General features: G+C 42.0%; 1 protein-coding gene across 1 annotated transcript in view; it reads right to left on the bottom strand.

The window, feature by feature from the left end:
• Window positions 1–24,647, bottom strand: part of sema3aa (sema domain, immunoglobulin domain (Ig), short basic domain, secreted, (semaphorin) 3Aa) — a 33,017-nt gene extending 8,370 nt beyond the window's left edge. The window contains exons 1-9 of the mRNA XM_067581759.1: window positions 23,873–24,647; window positions 10,367–10,527; window positions 8,752–8,814; window positions 5,145–5,264; window positions 4,245–4,335; window positions 4,030–4,149; window positions 2,084–2,226; window positions 1,807–1,921; window positions 1,607–1,676 (exon numbers count right to left, since the gene is read on the bottom strand). Of these exons, the coding sequence (XP_067437860.1) occupies window positions 1,607–1,676; window positions 1,807–1,921; window positions 2,084–2,226; window positions 4,030–4,149; window positions 4,245–4,335; window positions 5,145–5,264; window positions 8,752–8,814; window positions 10,367–10,527; window positions 23,873–23,978 (989 nt within the window). The 5' untranslated portion in view covers window positions 23,979–24,647. The remainder of the gene's footprint in view (window positions 1–1,606; window positions 1,677–1,806; window positions 1,922–2,083; window positions 2,227–4,029; window positions 4,150–4,244; window positions 4,336–5,144; window positions 5,265–8,751; window positions 8,815–10,366; window positions 10,528–23,872) is intronic.
• Window positions 24,648–25,757: the final 1,110 nt, after the last annotated feature.

The raw sequence follows: 25,757 nt of genomic DNA, 5'->3' as shown, positions 1-25,757 counted from the left end.
ATGTGGGATGTTCAAAAGTTCATCCATCAACTTTGTGTCACTTTTAACAGATGGCACATTTTCATTTGGGCAGCAGTTTCTTGCATTTGCAGGAACCAAATGCTTCAGCGAGATTCAGGACGTCCTTTGTCTTGCTGACTGCAATGGGAAGTTGTATCAGACTAATTAGGGATGTGGGTGGCATACACACAGCCGACAGTACTCACCAAAGCATGGAAGATGAATGGATTAGCATTTGAAAATGTTAATTACAGAGAAATTCAATTAACTCCAGGGGCAAAAAAAAGACTCTCCAATATCTATGCTTAAGAAGAAGGGCGAACATGTGTTTGTGCAGATACACACAATTTGAGAGAGAGGCACACAAATTCAGTCAACCTCACAAAAGTGCACACACACACACACACACATACACACAAATAGGGGCACAATCAAACATTGATCTGTCAGTGGCAGCTTCTTTGTGCCTCATTAAGCAGTGATATTAAAAGCCGGTCCCTCTGAATCTCTGCTCTATTCATCTCTGAAAACCGGCCACTTAGAAAACCAATTAAACCACTCTAATTCCTCAATGCCCCATAATTGAATTTGTGTGCATGCGTGTGCGTGCTGGCACACATGTGGGGTACGTAGGTGTACGCCCACCGCCGCGCACCGACCTTTTGGTTTGAATAAATTCCAGAGAGTTGAGAAAAGCCATACGGGCCTAGCGATGCGAGGCACCTGTCAGTATGCGTTAGCTTGCACCGCCGTTCCATTCAGCCTGTCTTATCATTAGTGGTGATTGATGGTGAAGTGTTTGTCCTCCTCTCAAAGCAGTTCACAGACTCTACTGGACACAAAAATACCCCCCTCCTCATCCCCAAATGCAAATTCATCATCATCATGATAAGTGCCACCATCTGTGCCATTTCAACTCACTTATCTGGCTTCCCCCTTGCCTTCACCTCTCCGCATGCTTCAATAGAACCACACCCGGCCTCTGAAAACCCTATTCAAGACTGGGGCGGCGGCCAGGGGAGAGACGTGCGTTCCTGCTGAGTGAATATCGTGTTTCTCTCACTCCCTCCTGTTCCATAATCTGATTTCCCTACAAGCCTCTGCCAAGGTTTCAATGAAAAAAGGGACAGGTAGCGGGTAACGGGGAATCGGCTAAAAGCAATCTCCAATCGGAGAGGCGAGACATGGGGAGGGGTATTGTATGAGGGGAAAGCAACCATAAGACACCTGTAAGTGGATTATGGGACGGGGAGCGCCGTCTGGGAATTTAACTGAGGCATGCTTGGTCGCTCGCATCCTGCCGTGTCATTTAAAATGGTTAGGAAATTACAGATAAAGGGATGGAATAAAGGATGTGAAAAGAAAGAATCCTTGAAAGGAAATATGAAGCATGTGTGTTTTTCAAATACAGAGGAAATAACTTGTCCAGGACGGTTGCCCGTTGAATAAATATCAGCTCCTTCTGATCTCCTAGCAACAAATCAGCAAAACAAATATGATACTACCGGCGTCTGTCATAGTCAACATTCTGCACACTATTTGAGAATCTGAGCCCTTGCAAGCACATTTCGGGGGTCATCATGAAAAGATCTGGAGTAGAGTTTACCTGGATGTGGTGAATACAGCATAGATAACTGGATTCTTTGGGTCCTTGGAGTTCATGAGAAACACGTCCTCTGAAAATACAAAACAAGACTGGGTGAAGGTGAAGGTTTTTAACAGCATTTTGAAGAGGATCTGAGTGTGTGAGGTCATCTTTTCTTCATGTACTGTACAAACAGGTGTGAATAAAGAATGCACACTTACGTAGCTCATCAAAGTGTGTATCAATGCCGTTGACCCCGGGGACTGAACACATTAGCCGGGCCTTGAGGAAAGTGGTCCACTTGTTCACCAGACTCCTGTGACCTCCCATGTCATTCTGCATGACAAACACACTTAACATCAACCCATTATCTGCAAACACCAACACACGGTTAAAGTATTTCTGTAAGAGAACATAGATTTATTTGATTCACTACACATTTAGTCTTTCAATTGCTTAAGAGACTTTGACAGGACTTTTGTTTGTGTGTGTTGTTACCTTACACAGTTGTCCTATCCTGGCGATGGTAGCCTTGCCCGTGTGCTCTCCGTCCATGGCGTTCTCTTTGAAAAACAGGAAGATTTTATCGTCTTCAGGATTGTCGCTCTCTGGGATCAAGTGTACGCTGATGAACCTTGGATCTACAGGGATAAAGAGAGAAAGATTGTCTGCAGTGAGTACGGTGCATTATAGAACCATTCAAGACAATAAAACGAGCATAAATTTGTTCATACACACTCGCATAACACAAACTGAATTACACACGCACACCTCTTCGCAAATTTTACAATTCAACCTCTGTCCTAATGGCGAGCCTTTCACCCCTATTTTACACCTTTGAAACCAATCCCCCATGATATTCTCCAGTCACGGCTCAGTAATAACAGCCATTCACTTTACACCCTGGTGTTACAGTATCTGACTTTACCCCAATTGAGCGCTCCAAGTCCAAATCCCACATAACCCCTGTCTCTAGACCACATCCTCACAAAAACACATGGCTCTGATTGTCCCGGGTAACACTTGAATAAATTCATCTCGACTTTAAGCGCGAGAGGAAATCAAAGCTAAACGGGCACACGAAAGGGCACAAGGACTGAGGAAAAGTGGCCACAGTCGCTGAGGCGTCGCCACGCGTAAAATGAGCCTGTGTCTAAAAGCTAGGGGGTTAGCTGGAAGGAAACAAGCAGTGCCATGTTACGCCTCTATGGCTGTTTAGGATATAGAGTAGCTGTGAAAAAGGAGAGTGTGGCCAAAGTGGGAAGCAGATTTATAAGCGCCGTGCGGGTGCGAGACCTCTGGTATGAATCATGTGTGTACCCCACACATGCTTTCATACCTCTATTGTGAATATCTGCCATTAAATCTACACATTCATAAATTCAACTGTGTATACACACGCTTATAAAAACAGGCTGCCGCCAATGAGGTCATGCAATTCATTACATTTAATTCCCAACTAAAAGGTCCCTTTATTCAGAGGAGTTTTAATCCAAACTCCATGTGAGCGAGAGGGCATTAAAAGGTGAAGAGATGTGTAAATAAATCGCATGAATCGAGACTAAAGTCAAAGCTACCGTTTAACGCTAAATCTGCTATTAAGAATTCATTCCCAAGTTCTTCTCTTGTTACATTTGAGTACCATGTAACCTTGTTGATAAAGGCTCAATAGAATATCCCCATCCCAGTAATCCATGCAATTACAAGTCCCCCTTTGTGGTGAAGGAGCTGGATTTTGCCGAGCCGAATGGATACAATCCCCGGCGTATTTGTTTGAACAAGGTGAAAGATCGATGGGGATTAACGTGCCAACAAAGACTTCTCCTTTTTAAATCGCTCTTTATTAATATGTCACAGTAATCAGCACTGCAGAGACCAGTGTTTGTGTGTTTGATTTTTGATGGTGCTGTGGGGGGGGAGGGGGGTGAACTAAGAGGAATTTGACTCCACTACAGGAAAACAGCTGAGAGCGGATTAGTTCTGTGGGAAAGAAGGGAAAAAGGGATGGCACAGCTTGAGGGAAAGGTTCAAACTGAACTTTTGTGGCTCCCTAAGTCCTCCGCGGTGCCGAAAGATAGCCAGACAGACTGAACAGTCAATAACTCTCCCTCACTGGCACGCTAATCTTACTAGCACAGACAAATCCAGTGATTTTGTGAATGGGCTCTGATATCTGATGACTACACATGAATGGAAATGATTGGAGACTTGAAGCTTGTGAGAGAATTTAATGCTTCTAAGTCCAGTGAAAATCTCAATGGTGTTCTTTCTTCAAAAATGGCTGACGAAAGTTAAAGTATCCAATTCTACTTTAAAAGTAAAGTTGTGAAGTTTGTTAAACCATATGTGATTAGTCTACCACACTAAAACTAGCTGTGTCAATCACCAGTACCAAATTAAACTGACATTTATAGAAGAACCCTTTTTTTATTTTTATATTTTACCATTCAGCCATCTTGAATCATGCTGCTCTGTTCTGATTGGATGATGATCTCCCAGGGTACGGAAAATAGCGAAGTCCCTTCCCATAAAATCAGCAGATGTGCCAGAGTACAGCTCTCCATCTGCCAGTGAGAAAGTATGGTTAGGAACAAATGACCAACTCTGAAGTGAATGCATACTTCCTGGAACTAATCACAGCAGCAGAGATCAAACTCACCGATCAGGAGTGAGGCTGAGAGCATTTTGGGGTCATAGGGGCTTTTCCCGCGGCCATTCTCGAAATGTGAGGCCAGCCGAAAGATGTTTTCCTGTGGTAGAAAGGGTCAGAGTTCAAATAGAGGCCAGGGAAAGCCACATTAAGCCTTGCTAAAGGTACATTTATAGCCTGTGTTTCAAATTACAACATATTCTTCTTATAGCAGTTCAGCCTGACAGGAGCAATACGATGTTTTACACCGCTCTATCCAACCAGATATACTAGGGAAATAAAGTAGCAAGGCCACATATCACCTCCAGTGAATATATTACAAGGAAAGTGAGATTTACACAGTTTTCTTTAAATCAATTACTGACAACACTACTTTAAACTCAAGTGAACTCATGCAGGGTCTTCTATAGTGAAAACCTGCATGGTGCAAACACTCATTCCCTTCCCCATTATGAGACTGCAGGACCCATGCTAGTACATTGATTAACCTGTAGGCCTTTATCAAGATGACTGATTGAACTTTGATGTAAGGCAGAGGTTGTTTAATTTCAGATGGCTGGCGTTGAAACATATAGTGACCTCTTTTTCCACTTTGCACAAAAGAAAACATTGATGAGAAGACAATCAATGAGGGGAATGAATACCGCTGATAGAAAAATGTGTGAACATATGCTTGGTGCAGCCAGTGCAGTTGCAGCGCACAAATACTTTTTTTTAAAGGGGGAATAATATTGGATTTAGTCTCTCATTAGTTTACTATAGCACTGGTGTCACATTTCATGACTCATTAATGAACGCTCGATTGAGATTTAAATTACCTTTTGCATATATATAACTGATTTAAAGTGTGGAAAAAGGCCACAACATTTGCTGAACATTAACGCACCCCTGTGTGTGATTATGTATTACCTCTGCCCTTTTGCCCATTTCCAGGAAAGCACAGATGGGGTGGAAGGCTCCTGTGCCGCAGATGTACAGGTGGGTCTGGTTGTATGGTTGGAGGACCCGGATGAAGTTAGAGCACTCTTTCTGGAAAAGAAATGAGACAAAAAACATCAAACCCCCCCGCCTCCAAGTAATTTTATACAATGAGACATACAGCTGGCAAAGAGATTTGAATAGATTTTGTGTATGAAATAATGGTATCTGTTTATATAGTAATCCTACCAGCAAAGTATATTATAATGCAAAGCATGTGAGACCTTTAGGATTTTTTTTATGAAAGAGCTTGCAAATGTTAACATTAGTCTCCAATCTGCCAATTCCCTCCTTCAAATCATAAAGTTTAAATTAAGTTTTATCCTTTATGAAAATAATGTTGACACCTCTAATCGAGAAAAGCTCTGACGTGATTGAAATAAGACACTAATAGAAAGCAAAGAATAGGAGAATAGAGAAAAGCCCTGGTGGAATTCCGTTTAAAGCGGGGACTTTCCAGTTGGTTTGGAAAAGACTTATGAAACTGAGTCTCCTTCAAGGAAATCCCACCTGTAAGTCAAATCAGGCAAATCTACCTCAGGTCTTTAATGATCCATGTGTTTGAATTTACTGAGGGTATTTGGGTTGGCGCTCCAGCACATGTTGATAGTCCCAGTGGTGTGAGACTGTTTATTAGAGTGCTAATCAACAGGATTGGTTAATGTAGGAGGGTTATTAGCGGCCTTGAGGAGTTGATTTAGGCACATGTGTTTAAGAGATTAGTCTGTGGTTTTCCTAATTATAAATACATGCTGAATATCCACCTAACAAATAAGCTCACATTTGCTTGGGGGATTTGGAAACACAGCACACTCATCACATCACATGCAGACAGCCAAATAATCCCTCTTTCTTCCTCCCTTCAACACATGTATCTCTTCAGGCTTCTAAACATTTCAGTTTGATGTCTTGATGATGTCCCTCATATGAGACATAAATGGATATGAGGCTCCACTGAGTTCAAGTTGTAGTGATGACATTTTCCAGTACACCATATTACAGTAACTTTGGATTCGCACACTGCAAACCTTTTCCAAAAAACAGAATTTCCTGCTATTATTCAAAATGGCAGAAAGTGTTTCTCCTCCTCAGACATCTGCTTAAAGGAATAGTTGGACTATTTGGGAAATACGCCTATTTGCTGCCTTGCCTACAGTTAGATGAGAATATCGATACCACTCTCGCATCTGTATATTAAACATGAAGCTGGAGCCAGTTGGTTAGCTTAGCATAAAGGTGGGAAACAGCTAGCTTAGTGTTTAATCTGTGCAAGAAACCAAAGTGTAGAAATGACACTTTTTGGCTTTATGGGGGGTTATGTCAGGGAGCAGTGACAAATCAAACAAAGGAGACACAACATGCTAAATAGTGAGCTATAGACATGCTGGTAGGCAGGTTGTTACCTGAGTCAGGTTAGCTTGTTCCTTCATGCTAAAATAGGCTAAGTGGTTGCTGGCACCAGCTTCATTTTGAGCATACAGTTCTGAAAGTGGTATTTATCTTCTCATCTAATGTTTTATATGAATGATTATGTGCCAATCTCAGTTTAGTTTTATTTTAATACACATGTTGTAGCATGCTACTAATTTCTGACTGACTAGGGTTCATTCAAGCATTTGACACCTTTCCACTGTGCATATCATCATTACACTTCAGCCACAGGACTATTGCTGAGTTCACAGAGGAAGACTAAACTTGCATGATGCCTTGTGGCTGACCTCAACCCTGCACGTCTGTGTGTCTATGTAACTGTGCAGCTTAATGACTTTACCCTCTGTGTTTCCTATTGCTGAACAGTGGGAGCACATGTCCCCACATCATTCTCACACCCTTATTATATGCATTTTACCAACTCCTATAATCCCGCCAGTGTCAGCTCTGTTTAGGATTTTGCATGGCTGTCTTCAAGTTAGCTATGCGGTAGGTAGGAAGGTAGCACCTAAACACTGACAGACGTTAGTTATGCAAGTCACTCAAACACGCGACTCTGTCTCGACCCCAGGTGAAAAATGACTTCCTTGGTCACAAACCATGTCATTATTTCAAAACCACAACACCCGCAGAGGATAAATGACTCATTATTGGATAAAATGAATGACTCTCTTTGGATTCTAATAATGACTTTCCACGAGAGAAATGGTTTGACAGATCTTCATGTGGGTTTGTATATGAATTGAGTGAATTTTGAGATTATGCTGAGGTCTCTAATTGAATATGGAAAATGCATTGGAAATGTAGTATAACCCTGGATTATTATTTTTCCTTTAATATCTGTAATAGGTGGACAAATATATTCGGAAATTACATCAGGCAGTTATGCTAAAATGTGAATCCACACCCCGGCATCTGAACCTCTTGTTTGCTGAATCAAATGCAACAACCTGGGCCATGTTACACACTCATCTTGCCAAAGAGTATGATACAGCTATTAGGCATTTTGGAGGGGGGCAGCTGTTACATTTGTTCTGCGGCTGTAAATTGTGGTTTGGAGAAATGCATCACTTTGGGAGCTCTGAATGCTTTAGTAATGTCCTAATCAAGGCCTCTCCTTGCTGCACTCCGTCTCTGCTCTCACCGCCTCATTTTCAAGGGTAAACATTTTTACAGCACGCAAATTCCTCATCATTGTGTTTTGCGAGATTTTGTACTGCCAGAGCCCACTCTCTTTCCACTGTGTGAAGGAACGAAGGTGCAGTTTTTGCCTGTGTGGTTCTGACTTTGTGTTTGTGTGTGAAACCCAAAAAGCTGGCAGTGAGTTAGACCCCGCTGGAACCTCTGTGATTTTAAAAGGACTATGTAATTCTGTATAATCCTAAAACCCTGCGCCCGCTGCACTCCAGACTCATCCAGCCATGAAATTAAGATCAGATACAACACAGAGAGGGCCTATCCAAACAGCAACACAAAGATAACACACTCTAACACCCTCGCACACACAAACAAAACCGACAGCATGTAGTATGTGTTCAGCAAACCTGCGCAGGATTGCACATGTGAGCTAACACTCCGCGCCAGATAACGAGTACTCAAATAACACACTCCCACATAAATATGCACACATGCACGTATTCTGAGGCACATCTATAAATATACTTTAAACATAAAACTGTACACTGCAGGGACAAACAACCTCTAAGGTAATATGTCATTATGCTCTTGCCACTAAGACTCTGTGTACACCTTACTGTGACCAAACATCTGTCGTATAGTGTATTTCTGTGTGTTAGGTTGTGGGTGTTGGCCGATAGAGAGTAGAGTACGTCAGAGCTAAGAGATGTAACATGGCTACTATCGCTTTTATCTGAGCTAATTTCCCATCTGTACAGTGCTTAAGTAGTTGTAAGGAGGCTGGTCCCAGATAGTTACTTCAATCTTGTTAGCGTTTTTAACGTGGCTAGGTCAACAAAAATCCCATCCCAGAAAATGCTCAAGAATTACAAGGAGCGACACAATACAGACATATAATTTAGCTAACAATAGAAGCAAAAAATTGTAGGGAAGAGCTCAAACGATGATGCTATCATGAGTTTGGACTTACCCCAAGGTCTTTCCCTGCCCACTTGCATTCATCTCTTTTAGAGGGGGTGGCAGGCCACGCAATCTGTGCAAATGAGAAATAGACATAGTCACATTATGCCGAAGGTGGAGAGGACAGATTCATATGATGTTTCATGAAATGGGAAGGCTGTGAGTCAATGTGATGAATCAGAGGAAGGAAGATTTGTATAATTCCAGGAGAATGACTTTGGATTTGTCATGTTTTGAGAATCCCGAGTTTATTCACTCCTTTATTTCCCCACTGAAGCTCTAGCAATACCATTAGTTTCGTTTCCACATATGATAAATAAGGGATTGTCTTTATACACTTTAAAGATAGACTGCATCAAAGTGGGGTAGAAGAAAGGTTTAGGTAAAAGAAAATGATGAAAAACCATCTGAAACAAACTGTGTTTATGTGAAGCTGGACAACATATGTAGGAATAAGTAAAATTGTTACCCTCTACATGCACTCGCAGTGTTAATATAGTCTTTTATGTATTCTAAATATAGGTTTTGGCTAAACTTATGACATCCAAAATTTTTCTACAATAGAGTTACAGTTCAAATGCTGACCATATGGTTGCACTTTTCCCTGAACATTTGAATGGAAAACATGCTTTTGCTACTTTGTTCTTGAAAAGATAAGAGTCATTGTCAAATAAATGATGGTTTTGTACTGTCATTAAGGCAAATCCATCTGTGGCCTCTGGTGTCACATGAATTATAAACACACATGGCATGTATGAGTGTGCATGTGTAAGCTATAATGAGTCAGGGAATGATTATGTACTCAAAACTTGGGTGCCATTGAGCTCACTTTTTCACTGGTGGCCTCACAGATGTGGACAGACAATGGAAATATATGCACATACACGTGCTGGACATGTATTATTATGTCCATAAAATAACGTTTGCGTGTGTCCTTGGCACACATACACACACACACATTCCTTATTCTATTCCTAGACTTTATCTCCTCTCTAGATCAGCTGAGTTTTCCTCTCTTGGGAATCTGCATTGCACATTTCAGGGTAATTACATTAGATTTGCTTAATCACTGCTTTTTGGCCTTTATCTTGTAATGATGCAAAGATCAGAACAAAAGAGCGAAAAAGGAAAAAAAAAAAAATACACATCCGAGCCAAGGGCAAAAATAATTCAGAGACACACTCTCCTTCCCTGCATTGACTATGTATATCTGAGCACTTTCATTCCTCCTGTTCAACTCTCTGCAGCCTGCAGGCAAGTCTGTGTCAGTCTTGTGTGTCTATCATAGCAGGCCGAATCAGATAAAAAGACTGTTAACCTAGTCCAGGTGGAGTAATGGAATTATGGACAGCCCCGTCTGGACCGAGACAGACAGTGGCAAGGATGAGGGGAGGGAGGAAAAGGTGGAGTAATGGACTCCAGAGGGAGCAGCAATGAGAGAAGAGAAGAGAAGAGAAGAGAAGAGAAGAGAAGAGAAGAGAAGAGAAGAGAAGAGAAGAGAAGAGAAGCTCAAATAATACCTTGCATTCTGAAACAAAGAACAAGACTTCATTCAACGCTCACACAGACCTATAAACTTTAATGAAACTGTAGCCGAAATCAAGCTCAGAACATCTGAATCTTACCTGTTTGTGGTCTCTGTTGATGTTGACAAGGTCGAATGAGAAGATGTGGTCTTCGGCGCCGACCAGTAGTCTCCCTCGCTCCTCGTCCAATAGGAAAGCGTCATAGCTCGAGCTGTTAGCCAAGCCATTGAAAGTGACGAGGTTGCTGGACTCTAACATCTCTGAAAAGGAAGAAAAAGAAGGAAAAAAAAAAATGATGCCGATTCTTGGATCTATGGAAATGTCTGACAACAGGACTGATGGATGAACAGATGTAAAATGGGAAAAACAAACGCTGCCTCAGGAAAACCTTGTAAAATAAACAAAACTAAAAGTGGACATAATCAAGTTTCAATTATTGTTGAATAATTCATGTGGTTCTTTCATTACATAAACATTCAATATAAAACACTAATATTCACAACTAATATGTTGTCAAATTATATATATAGAGGTACTGAGTCTAACTATAGCTCTGTTTTAATGACACAGTTCATAGTAAGAGATAGATAGTAAGATAAGAGTAAAATTTGTGTTTTTCTTAGCCTCAAAGAAAAAATATTAAATCGTAGTTAATCAAGATGTTTTGTTGTATGAAACTACAAACTGATTTTCATGTTTTCTTAATAGTTGTTCCACACGTACACATTTGCGCACACTTTCATACAGACACACGTCAGTCAGGTTATAGCGTGAGACATTTGAAGTGAACACAGCATGTCCCAATCAGGGACACAGTTCAGACTGTTCAGCCGTGTGATTGGTTGAATAATTCATATGGAGTCAGGGCCAGGGGAGACTCTGTGTTTGTAAGTATGTGTGGGTGTGTGTGGCATGTAGCTGGAAATGGGTTATTATGTAAATTAACATTAATGAGTGTGTGACACAGTACACATGTGCTTCTAAACAGTGTTCCATTCAGGTGTACCAAAAGTACAAAGTGCTATGAGCTGTACTAACACCGTCAGTCTAAATGAAAACCTGCACCACAAGTTTTTATGTGTGAGCCACTCCAGTCAGACCTCTGACAATCAGTTAACATTTAATCACCAAAGATGAGGTCCACCAACTCTGAAGAGCGTGCGCTGTCACAACAGCCAAAGTATTATATTAACAAAGAACCAAACTCCCTTCCTGACACTAAGTTAACCTAGGATTACATGGCCGGTAAATGTTAGAATGAACAGTTTTAGTTTTAGTGAACCTTAGCACATGCAAGAAAAAAACATAGGTCACATAGAGTTGTTGTTATGGTGTAAACAGTAAAAGTTCATTGTCCAAGTCAACCAAATATGTGCAGTAAATTCAATATCTATTGTTCATCCATTTATATTAAAAGCAGCACCAATAATACAATATAGAGAAACTCTATTAGGTGCTTTTTTTTCCCCGTCACATCATCTAATTACTAGATTTTTCTATTATGAAGAGCCCTGGGCACCCAAACACATATAAAATGATCTATCTTTAATTTTAATTACGAATAAAACAATGCAACATCTTTGGCTAACTGAGTAGCAGGCAAATTGACTCTCAGAGCAATTAATGTTAAAGTATGTCAATCAACAGTTGCTCATACAGTGTAAGCCGCTCTGAAATATAATGACAGTAACATTTGTTTCACAAATAAATAGACATAAATTGAATTAACACCTTAACCATCTGCCTCTCGGTCGCTCTACTGGATACAGAACATGTGCTTTTTATTTGCACCAGAGGTACAGTCTTCTGATACATCATCCTCACTATCACACAACATCATCCATCTTCATCAGTGTCACCACATAGAATGGACACACGCAGGAAAAAGCAGACCAGCACAAGCACACATGTGCACACAAACACATACTGTATGTACAGTATGGGCGTAGAATCCGGTGGATTGTGATCTCCCTGCTCTCTCCGCAAAAGCTCTGACTGACGGGCTGCTATAGGAGCCATCTGCGCCCACTCAAAGTGTGTAAGATCTTGGACATCTGTGTCTCCATAAAAGAAGGGATTGATGGAAGGGGAGATGGAGGAAGTGGTGTGTCAACCGTTTCTGTGTATCGAGTACCGGTGGCGTGGATGAAGACCGCGAGAAGGAGTGGTCGTCACCTAATAAAGACGGTTGCAGCTCATCTGCGTCAGTTGGATTTCAGTTTGGGCTAAGTTTGAGACTAAGAAAATGGAGTGGGTGAGTGTGGGCATGAATGGAGGACTGTGGATGTGTGCTTCTGTGAGAATTTGTACTGTACCACAGATGGGTTGAGCGTATGTGTGTTTTTTGTGTGTGTGTGTGTAGGTAGCTTCTTTTTTTTTTTTGACGATGACCATTCCATGCACCTCAACTTCCTGGCATACACACTGGCACATCTGCCACCACAGGAAAGCAGTGTTACAATACTCTAAGGTACATATTACGCTGACAAGGAATCAAATATTGAAGTTAAAAAGCGCCATCAGAGCCATTTTGTTGCCATTCAGATAACCCCTTAATCTTACTACCACACCTGACAATACCGGGTCAGGAAATGAGTTAGAGAAAGGAAGTAAGAAAATGTGATTTCCAGTCGACAGAACACTAGAGGAGGTCTTCTAATGTTTCAATGATGAAGTAACAGAAAAAGAAATGGATGTGGCAGAAAGCTAGAAAGGCATAAAAGCTGAAGTGAAATGGAAAAGTTAATAGTTTTAGGCAAGTAGAAGGGGAAGAAAAGAATGACAGGGACAAACAACTGAACAATCCAGAAGACAAATAACAATATTTTCTGTCTTCTCTCTGTTTCCTCTGGGAGAGATTTATCTCAACTCCTCTTCACTGCTATCTTGGCTCTATACATGATGACCTGAATTATGTGAAAGAGAGAGGCCGGAGCTGAACCTCCTAGCCAGGAATGCGGTCCAAAATGGCAGCCTCCGAGGTCTGTCACGAAAGGTTTCCCCCACATGGGCCGAAAAAGGAAAAAACACACGCGCATATTTTAACACGTGGCGATCTCTGACAAAGATGAGGTAGCCTGCGCGCACACAAATACACAAAGAGAAGCGTTATCTGAGCTGGGATCTACTGTGGTTTAGAGAATTGGGGGAACTGGGGCGTGATCACCTAAGGACCTCCAACCTAAACACAGACACGCTCGTTTGGAAAGGGAAACACAGGCACGTAGAGAGCACACAGCACAGCTCATACAAAATATAGTAACCAGGCAAAGGACAAGCACTCATACACACATTCAGTGAACATATACATACAATAATACACACACACACACAAAAACAGGTTCAGCATGAATTCACTATGCTCTGCCTTTAAAATGCACACCTACCACACCCACAAACTGACATGCATATATTAATTTTGACCTAAATGTTTACACCACATCAATTCTTCCTGAACACACAAACACACACACGAGCACACACACACACACACACACACACACACATACTTCTTCCAAGACTAAGTTGTAATCCAATCAGTATTTCTGCTTATGCAGCATGAACTGGTGGAACAGTGAGCGCACTCAGCAGCTTCCACCTCTTGCACACTCCCTGGCCCCATATACACCCCTCCCACCCCCCCCCCCACCCCTCCCCCCACTCCACACGCTCACCCCTGAACACACACACACACACACACACATGTTCAAACACACATCCTCTCATTCATGTATGTGTGTACGTCCATACACACGCCACGCGCTCCCTCGCCACACACAGTCTGCTTACACTAGCCACTGGACACACGGAGACATTTCAACATATATGCTCGTGTGTGCATATGCATTCCATTTGCTGCCTCACACACACACACACACACACTCACACACACTCTGTTCAGCCTCCCCTTCCCATTTCTATCCCACTTTCTCTTGTTACACACATTCTCTGTCTGCTCTCTTTCATTCACACGTCTTTCAAGTACACACATCCAGGCACGGTGGACAAATAGCCACATGTATACATGCTATCACATGCGCACATGTACACACACAGATGCAAATATGAAGACACACCTGTGTGCATCTGTGTGTTGTTGAGCGATGGACGATTTATATGTGCTTATCTATATATTTATATACGTACCAGACTGAGGTTATAAGTCCTCATTTTCATATTCTCTCCATGCACACACATCGTATATTCAAGGACACTTCTTGAAACAGGCAAAAAACAAGTGATTCATTCAAATATATTATAATTTGTCCCTCTGTCATACTCCATTATGGAAAATAACCTGGCTCTTATCTTAAAAAGCCCCAGGAAAAAAAAAAAAAAAAAACTACATTCAAAATTCAAGTGCAATTGTCTGTGGAGTACTCTTCACTCCCCCATTCTCCAAACAGGCAGGCATTTTAGACGCCTACACGCCACGCAATAGCAGAATAATGAAACCCCGTGAAAGAAAGGCGACAGGGCATTAAATTATGTTTATCTGAATGTGTGTATGCTCGGCTGTGCGAGTGTGTGTTTGAGTAACGTGAAACATAAAAGCCTGACGGAGGAAAACACTTGACTGAGATTCAACAGATGGGTAATATTCCATTATACTAATGCAACACCTTTTAAGTGTTTCTCTCTCGTTCATGTATACAGTGAAGGCTCAAACGAGAGGAGGAGAGTGTTCGATATGTAAAGAAGTGTTTGAGTGACACCTTTTACTTGCTCATTTCCTGTTCGTTGACACCACCTCCTTTTTCTTCAGCAGCTGGGAGAAAGTGCGTGACTTCGACCCAATAGTTGTCTTTCTGTGGTTTTTCAGTGTGAGTAAGTCTGTGTCTGTGTAATACAAAGTGCTATTTCATTGACAGGCGGGGAGGAAAGACAGTTTGAAAAGAAAATGGCAGCTCAAAAGGAATTGGCGCGGAGAATTACACATATTTATCTTTCAAATACAAGGCTAGCTTCAGAAAAGCAAAGACATACAGTACTGTAATATCTCCAGTGGTTTGGCATGTCAAACTCACCGTCTTTCCCAACCCTGCCTGCGAATGCTTTCTTTTTTCTCTGTGTGTGGTGCGGTGTATGTTTTTGCTGTTCCCCTGATGGCCTCAGCCACAAAACACAGGTGTCAGAAAAAAAGACGAGACAGCCGCCCCATGGAAATTTGCTGAGAGCTTTGCTTAACAAAGTGTTCAAATATTATCGTAAGCTCAAGGATATCCACACATGCCTCAAAAGTTCACCTCCTCTCTCTCTCTCTCTTTCTGTTTCTCCCTCCCTTTCTCTTCCCTTCCTAAGCACAGTAGCAGGTGTGGGTTGGTTTCCATGGTGACCGTCTGTATAACACAACCTGGGCCATTGGATTTCTCATTCAGGTGCAGCTGAGTGACGGCTCTGACAGGAAATGCGCTACCTTACACATTGTGTCATGAACTTTACAAATGAGAAAAGCTGCCATGTGTGTTTAAATCCAAAAGAATGGAGACTGAGGGTGTGAAAAAGTGTGTGTTGATTGATTCTTCATTAAAACCACACTAAATATATGAGAAGTTTGCCCTTGAATCCATCGTAATATTATTTTGCACAAAGAATGACTAAATTTTCTCTGATTACAGTTCTACAAAAGACTGTTTCAGTCGAAATAGAAACTAAAATTTCAATTTTTCAACCAAAGTGACTCATAGCCACAATTCATAGTCAAATACTGTAAGTACTACTCTTATGGGATGTTTTAATACCATATTCTGTCTGATAAATATGACTCAGATTATGTTCAACCATAGGATATGTATCAGAGGCACTAACAAGGCAAACGAAACCACATCCCAAACCACACGGAATCTATATGAGTAGTCAAAGTATGTGTTGAATTTCACCATACAGCACCATTCATCTCTCGCAACCCAAATGCTAGACTTCCTCATCACCACACAGCATTCCTGTTTTCCCATGAGAAGGAAAGACGGAGAGAGTGAGGAGGGATTCAGAAACACAAGAGCAGAGAATACTGAGAGAGTTGACAGGAGAAAAGCGGAGCGGGCAACAGTCTAAAAGATAGAGACAAATAGATGGAAATCAAGGATAGTGACAGAAAACTAAGGCAGAAACATGAAAAAACAGCACACATACAACAAAAGTGGTTGGATATGGAACCATTTCATTAGTGTGTCTCCTCTTGTCATTGGATGGCTGGACCACAGAGAGTGGTTTTCCACCAGTGCTGTGACCACAGACGGCTAGAGGCTTGGCCATGCCTACCACAGAAAGCCCACTCACACACCACTAAATGTTCATGTATAACCAGGCTGCTTTGACTTTCTGGTTCCTATTACTTTTAAGGAAAACACACACAGACACACACATGCAAATATACAACTAAAGTCACAAGCTTGTTTGAATACGAACAAAAGGAGCAAAATGGGCCATTTGTATCCATGCAAACACTCACAAATCACTGTATCACTCCTCTGCAAGGCTGTGCAGAGAGAGGGAGATAGTGCTATCGCGAGGCAGTTTGATGGATCGACTTTGAGAGGAACCAGGCTGTGGTTAGCGTGGTCATGTCTGGAGCCACTGCCTGTTAGTGCAGCCTGTCAGCTGTACGGTGTAGCTGAATGTCAGCTCTGCCATTTTATTAGAAATTAATGAGGCACAGCTACAGATCCGAATGTGTCCCAGGCAAACTGTGACAGCGAACGCGTCAATGCAACAGAGACACAAATCCACAGGCGCAGATGCACGCTTCAGCTCTGTGCAACATCATTTGAGGGTCTGTAATGCATTTCATGAAATGCATTTGTACAGGAAAATGATGATGAATAACATTACTACTTCCTAAATAAGAAAAAAATTATATAAAGTCAAGATTTTTTCATTCCCCGCTGTGCTGATGTAAAACCTGATATTTTGAGCCATAACAAAATCCTTACACATTTCATGCTGCTTTTTATGTTTCATTTTTATGACAGATTAAATCTTAAAGTACTCAGAGTGAGTTTAAAGGATTGATATTTCAAGCTGACCTTAAAATGTGACATTAAAAATAACCAAAATGGTCCATTTTGGATTAAAATTGCTAACAAAGCTCATAAAAATAATAAATCACTGAACATCCTCAGTAATAAAAGTCCTGTGCAAAATCATTATATACCTGATTTTTTTCTACTTTTTAAAAATATATTTCTGTTAGTCTGCCACTCCCTTTTCTTTGTCCGTGTCCGTCTGTTGTCTATCAGTCCTTTCAGGCTGTCTTTCGGCAGAGATGTCCCCCTCATTTGTAACACGACTCTCTTCAGATTGAACGGTGCGCCCTTTCTCCATCTGACTGACAAGACTTAGCAGGTGGCAGGACCCATTCATACCCACAGTTCAGCAATCTGCACCACGCTGTAACCCAAGCCTCCATCCCAAACACAGATGCAAAGACACGGGATATTTTTCCTGCGTGCATGTCCGCACAGTGCTTATGTACACATACTGACTCTGAACATACACAATTGCTATGCGTGCACACATTAATCTTTGAGCAAACACACACTGCGCTCACACTACCTCCTGTTACAACCTAGGAGCACACATCCAGACTGCTGTTGATTATCATTTTCTTTTAAAATTCTCTAAAGCAAATAGCACTGTAATTAGGGGAAATTTTATGAAGACTGGGGAAAGACATGACATTCCAAAACACACACCAACTTGGAAAGCAAAACTACGGACGCAAGCAATCGAAAGGTCATAAAACTCACAGATTATTCCAGCCTTTTTTGGAAAACACGGGATAATAATAACACAACATAATTGCTCCTCCTGCATCCCTGTATTATTTTAAACCACATACATTAAGATAAGACACATATGAAACAATCTATGAATAAGCACAAAATGCACAGTGCTGTTAAAATCACTGTACTAGTATGCAAATGTAAAACTACGACAAAAACATGTGACAGATTGCTCAATGACTTGATGAATGGCTTTTTGTTTTGCATGTGCGGTTGTGTCGTTGCACATTTATCTGCGGAGCAATGGGTGTCGGCATGAATACACACTTACTCACACTTCATTATGCCATCTATCAACTTGTGGTGGTTAGCTTACCAAACACTGTGGTCAGGTATATGAGTCAATGTAAGAAAATGCGATATATTCGGATGTAACATATGGGCATAGTTGAAAAGTAAGCCACTGCATAACATTGGTTTATACTATTGGAATGTGGCTGTGTGGGAGCAAAGATGAGGGTAGTCCAGTGTGTTTGTGTGAGTGTGTGTCCAAATAGAGTTGAAAAGAAGGATAGCCAGAAGACATGTATCAACTGAGCTGCAATCAAAGAGACAGGAAAAGGAGACAACACACACACAGACACACACACACAGACACACAGCCTACTTGAAGATTGTACTTAGGGTCTGCGGTGTTGTGGTTCCTTGAGAAGCGACTGAGCCGCAAGAGGGGGGGGGAGGAGGGGGGTAGGAAGAAAAGAACGATGAGAAAGAGAGAGAGAGAGAAAGAGAGAGAGAGATGGAGGCAGACATCTCCAAAGTTGCCGCGTTGGGAGAACACCTTATAATTATCTACATCCGCTCTGTCAGCCCCAGCCCACAGAATGGACAGATACAACAGAGAGAAACAGAGAGCAAAAGAGAGGGAGACTCAGTCAGATGTTCATTCACATATAAAAGACACACTGATAAACCAACACGCACGCAAACACCCACAAACATACACACAATACATATTTTCATAGGCAGGCACGCCTACACACAAACACACATGGACATGCTCAAACAGACAGGCTTATTATGGGGCTGAGTCCAGACTGCGTTGAGTGCGGTTCCACACCAAGTGTCTATTTTGAAGGGTTGTAAGCCAATTCCAGATTCCCTGTCTCCTTCTCAGTCTTGCTCTGTCTTTTCCTCCTCAGTTCCACCCATCCAGCCAGCGTAGGGCGGCTGTGATGGCATTAAGAGGTCATACAGTAGGCTCCGTAATTACACAGGCCGAGGGTAATTATCAGGTTGTTTAACGAGGCCTTTAAAGTCCTAAAGTGTAGCTTGCTGGCTCCTTTTTAGGGATCACAATAGGGTCACGTTTTGCAGTTCTACGGATCTGCCCCCTTGCTCTCTGTGCATTCACTGTGACGTATGTGCATTGATCGACCTTTAGGGGTCAGTGTTCCTCCTGATGGCTACTTACAGTATAAGAGAGCGCTGTACATGCAGTGTGTTCGGGAATGTGATTGTGTGCAGGTATGTATTGAACCATGGGAGAGTATTATTGTTTTATCCTTGCAGTTTATACGGATGCTGTATAGCAGTAGTGCAGCAAAAGCATTGAACAGACTCAGTTGTGCAACATTAAAGTACCTGAGATAATAATTTAAGTGCTAGGTGTTTTTAGATTCTAGTATTAAATAAGAAATCAAGTTGCCATTTGTTTCCTTTAAGTATTGCCAACTGAAATTGATTTGTATCAGTGGTTCAAACACATCAACCTTTGATGAAATGTTATCAACATGCCTAATATCTTTGCTAAGCAAGATTATTTTAACTTGGACTTGAGTTTCACCTTATGCCTCCCTCTCCTTATGTTACTAGTCGAGGCAAGGAGAGTAAGAGCTATTTCCGTCTCAAGGAGAAGAGAAAATCATTAACTCTTGTGATCATCGTTCTGTCCCCGCGAAGCCAGATCTTTTTTGCTGAATGTCTAACTGACCCCACCGGGAAATCATTTACTCTGCACTTGCTGCGCCAGCCGTCCCATGAGAGGTCATTTTATCTTACCTGCCTCCATTCCTCTGTCGTTCTAACTCACAAACTGCTCACTCTGCAGTCGTTCGGCTGTCCTCTCCAGAAGAAGAAAATGACTCACTTTGTCTGACTATCTGTCCCTAGAGGCCTGTCATCAGCACTCATTTGAGAATCAGGAGCGTGTGGTCCATTAAGGGCGTTAGGGCTCTTGCAATTCCAATTGTGAAATACATATTTTAATGAAAAAAAGTTTTGTAATTGTTGTGTTGTGTGTATGTATATAAATTTCAATTGGTACTCTCATATAAATCATACATAATTACAGAAATGCGCATTGACTAATGAAAAAGCGCTGTCTACAATCTTTGTGTGCCAAAGGGTGTACTTTTCTCTGCAAAATGGTGGTATGTTTGTAATATGTTCAGCTTTTCCCGGTGAGACCTGATTAGTTGACACCGCACGCTAGAAAATAATTGGATCTGGGTCGGTAAATTTTACGCCCAAGAAGTGTTGCAAGATTTGGCGATTTTCACCCAATTGCTGCTTCCTTATTAGACAAGATTTACCCCCTGAAAGCAGGCAAATTGCACATGGATGGTTGTTGTACTGTGGTGATAACTGTAAAGTGAAAGCAGTTGCTAAGTGGCCCCATAAAAGATACTTTTTAAAAACTTTTAGAAACTGCTAGCCTAGTCGCTAGCCACCAGCAGCTGGCTCTCTGCTACATTGTGCGGCACATGCTCATGGCCAAAATACACAGGGTAAATGCTAGATTGGATGAGCCGGAAGGACAAACTCTCACAAGTGCTGTTAGGGTTGAGGTTAAGGTTAAGGTTAGTGTACAAATCTTGCAAGAGTTTCGCAAATTGTCCCTCTGACTCATCCAATCTAGCACCAACCAATATACAGAACTACCTAGGGCTGTGGCCCCACATCATGGAAAAGTCACGCCACGCCACTGTTGAGAATGATTTCATGGGACCCCGCTCACTCACATGCTCTGTGTTTATTTGACTTTCCTAAATCACAGGCCATGCTTGATTCTTTTGACTGTCTAACTCCAGGGCTTCGATCTCTCTTCCATTCTCTGCTCATGTGGTCGTCCCACTCGAGGGACTGGCCCACTCTTTTGCTCAGCATTTGTTTGACTGTCCTTCCCAAGAGGATTCCTCCTTGTCGTTTATTTGACTTAATTACTATGCCGGCTTCGCAGAGGGAGAGGGGATGAGTGACACTTCACTTAACGACCAGCCTCCATTCCTTCTGCGTCGTCTACTGTAAGTCTGCCAGCTTTTTCCTTCATTAAAGCAAATCTCCTCCCCTCCACCATCGCTCCCACCGTGCCTCCATCCTTCCCTTCATCCACCACAGTGAGGGTGTTAACTGAGAATCGTCCCCTGACAGGCATCAAGAGAGCCATCAAACACCTGTGGGCCCGAGACACTGGCAAGCAGCGATACACAAAGGCAGTGGCACATGATACACTCCCATGCCTTTCCAACTCGTGTTCACTCACACAATTGACATGCGTACATATACAACAGACAACAGTGGAAGCCAACAGCAGTTTGCAATCACATATAATTGTAGAAACACTGATTCAGATGCTCTTGAAAGGCTGCACACACACACACATACACATAACAATAAAAGACACACATTTGTGAGCCGATGCATACATACACAGACACACGCACAAAACCAGGTGTCTAATTATATGAGTGCACGCCAGACCTGACACATTTTTGCCTTGCTAAAACATACACACACACACTCTGCTTAGAGTCTAAGGTGGGGAAATCACAAGAGAGGGTGTTGAGTCCTCACACCAAGATGTGGCAAGAACATTCACACACACACACACACACACACACACAAACAAGGAGGCTTTGATGTACTTTTAGCAAAAATATTGCACATCCACTAAAGTGCATCTATCAAGACAGGCTACTCTCTCCCTGCAGACCCGCTCTCTTGGTTTGACGATACACATCCATCACTCATACAGTCAATACAGGCTTTGATGCTTGATGACATATCTCTTGTCTGGTATTGTTGTCAGCAACATGTTCACTTGTCAGACAGAACAGCGAAGAGGATCACAAAAGGGGGCAGGAGGGAACTATATTTGCATTCTTTAAACAGATGGCTGTGTAAAAGAAGGGATGACATTTTCTCATCATGCCTAGAGGCTTGGCTTCGTGTGAACTGACATGATGGAACCCAGGGGATATATGAATGTAGCAGGTAAGTTCAACTATGATTCTTTCCAGACTTATTTTGTTCACATGGTCAATGCATGTCATCACGCCTTAACATCTTACATTGTGATATGCCAACCGCACCGAAACATCACCGCACAAGCTTATTAAATGTTAAAATACAAAAGCTGTGTATTTTATTTAGATTTAGAATCTAACAGAGACAAACATCATTTGGAAGTTGAAAGGGTGATAAAGAAAAATATACCATACCAAAATTACAACTTGCACTTCATCTGAAGAATAAAACATGTCATATAGCAGGCCTCTAAACATAAGTTATACCAAACGTCTCGGCTAAAGATAGAAAAGGAATTAGAGCGACAAACATCTTATTCACCCCCTTCGAGACTGAAATCAGATTTTCCCTCAGCATAGATTGAAATTATCTGAGGAACCAAAGCTTTGGGTGACAGTCAAACACACAAGGGGACATTCAACCGCACATTCATGTTGTCAGCTGCAAAACGACGGCAAATCAGCCAGTTCATAAATTTTAGGAGGGCATGTTTTACGAGGGAGGCAGGACTAAAATAAAGAATTGAGAGACCACACTCCCAGCCATATACTTTAGGTCATGTTTTAGGGCAAAGAACCACAATAGCCTCCCTCACTAACATTAAAAACCTTCCCAAAATATGCCAAAAATGTTGCCAGTTATTTCTAGCGGAGATGAAAAGTCTGCTATTACAAAGAGCCTGATTTAGTGTAGGGTGTGAGAGAGGAGACGAGACAGAGAGAGAGAGAGAGAGAGAGAAAGACAGAGAAGGAGGGAGGAGGAGAGGAAGAACCGGCGCTCCGCAGTCTCCCCTCAAAATAACACAGAAGGAGAGAGAATAACATGTTTGCTGTATACGTCAAAAACTTACACGTGCACGATATAAAAAGACACACGAAACTCCCTCTCATTCTCAACCAGTTCAATCCTTTTGCAAATAAATGATCTAATGCACGAGCATTAAATCAACATACATGTGAACAAAACTCTCCAACTGTTGGATCCATTTAGGACGCAGTAATGAAAAGTCAGGAAACCTTCTTAAAGAAAGGTTCTGTGTCAGGCCCAAAGCAGATCCCCCCCTTTTTTAGGAGTTTTTGGGACAGAAGCCATTAAAACAGAGGCTCTACTGCCTGTTCAGAGCACTTAACAGGGCTGTACAGTACTAACAGAAGGGGACAGCACAAGGGGAAAATTGGTACAGGGGCCAATATATACATTTAACTTCAGGCAAGAGCCCTTCCTCAGCATATGGAACCAATCTGACTATTTGTAAGGAGAATAGTGAATTCTGAGAGACAGGCAGAGCGAGTAAGAAGGAAGGAGTGAGTTAATGGGAGAGAGGAATACAGAGGTTAAGTTAGATGCTGTGTGCTGACCAATAGTGAACGAGAGAGCAGAAATAGATACACAGAAACATAGGAGGAAAAAAAGATACTCAACATAAGAAAGAATGGATGAAAAGATAAGCAAGGAAGAGCACCCACGGGCAAGAAAAATAGTCTATACGAGCTAGTCTATGCTAAAAGCGCCAGCAACCACCACCGCGGTCCCATATATCCTGAAGTCAGGGGAGAACAGAGAATGGGCTTACCCTTGTATGACAGCTTTAGCCTGGGTACGTTGTGCTTGGGCTCAACTCCTCTTCCCGGCTGCACCGCCCCGCACAGCAGCACTACAATGCCAAACAGGTAATCCATGGTGCTGGAGTGCTGCTGGCTGGCCTCCAGACCAGGGGGCACTCACACCCCAACCAGTGCCCCGAGATGAGTGGCTCCCGCTGGGGTATGCCGAGCCTGGAGAGTCCCTCCACGCAAGCCCTGAAAGTGGAGGTTCCAGGGAGGGGGGGGGGGGCAAAAAAAATCCTGGTTGCGCTCCCCAGATCAGAGTGCAGACTGTGGGGGGACTTCTGTAGTGTGAAGTGGGTGGAGGGGTGCTGCTCACATGGCTCCCTGTATGGAGGTCCAGGCTAGATAGTCCCTTGGCTTATCTGTCCTCCCCCAGGTGAAGGCTCAGCAATAGGGTGGCTTGATAGGCGGGAATGAGATGAGAGGTAGAGCCTGTGTAAAAGGTAAATCAGAACACTTATCCAGAATGATAAGGCTATCCTTTTCTAGAGAATTTGGATCTCTTTCTGTCTTCTTCTCTTTGAGCAGACACTCACAGCAACCCTCTAATCCTTGTGTGCGGCTCCACCAGACTGCGCGAGAGAGAGAGAAAGAGAGAGAGAGCTAAACCATCCACGGGAAGAGAGGGGAGGGGAGGAAGAGCAGCTGAGAGAGAGAGAGAGAGAGGGAGTGCTGGAGAGAGAGAGAGAGCAGTAGAGGGGGGCGGGATGACTTGAGAGCAACGATGAAACCAATATAGTGGATAGGAAGTATTCTATGGTTGGGTTTTTATAGTGTTGTCTCTTCCTCTCCTATTTCCTGTTTCATCATTTGTTCTACAGTATATTTCCTGAGCTCTAATTTTCCAACACCCGGACTCTCTCTCTCTCTCTCTCTCTCTCTCTACCTCTTTTTCTTTGTTCATGGTCATTTAATTTAGATTTGTATCTCTTAATGTCCCAATCAGCTTTTTTCACCAAAAAGCAGCCAGAGAGTGCTGGTCTTGGCCGAGCAATCCTGTGAAAAATTTTCATCAGTTCCTATCAAATTTAAATGGATTATGAAATCTCCTGGAAGAAGTTTGGATCAACAAGCACATGGTATAATAATGGTCATGGTAGATTACATACAGTAATGAAGTGAACTGAAGGCAGAAGTCAGACAAAAGATTGAAACGGTGTTTAGAGAGCTCCCGATAACTTTAAGTTAACTGGGCAACACTTTTATCTAACAGAGAACTGTAAGGATCTTATGTCTAAGTTCTGACAACATTTTTTGTTTTTTCCATCCAGCACCTCTAGAACACTACCATTTGTTCATCTCCAGGTTTACAGCATGTCCTAACCTTAAATCCTGGGAGTCAAAACCAATGGAAGTCCTTTCTCCTCCACCCAGCATTTTTTGGGATTTCCTAAGTTAATGATCTCCATTACTTTGGAAATTCCAGCCTCTTTAAATCTCTTGTACCCTATTCTTGAAGTTACAGGTACCTTGTTTTCAGACTGAGGCTGCAAATGATTATTTTCATTATCGATTAATCTGTCAATTATTTTCTCAATTAGTGGATTAGTTGTTTGGTTTATAAAATGTTGTGCAATGTCTATGATTGTTTTCTAAAGCCCAAAATGCAACATAATATGTCTTCTTTTGTTCCAGCCAACAGTCCACAACCCAAAGATATTCAGTTTACTATCACAGAGGACTAAAGAAACCAGAAAATATGAGAATTTGGGTATTTTTTCTTAAAAAATAATTCAAACAATTATTTGATAATCAAAATGATTGGCTATTAATTATCCGTCGACTGACTAAACAATTAATTGACTAATCGTTGCAGCTCTATTTCAGATGAGCTGGTTTAAGAAACTGGCA

This window comes from Thunnus thynnus, chromosome 23 (genome assembly GCF_963924715.1).
Source record: "Thunnus thynnus chromosome 23, fThuThy2.1, whole genome shotgun sequence".
Taxonomy (NCBI): Eukaryota; Metazoa; Chordata; class Actinopteri; order Scombriformes; family Scombridae; genus Thunnus; species Thunnus thynnus.
This window is presented reverse-complemented; position numbering and strand designations above follow the sequence as displayed.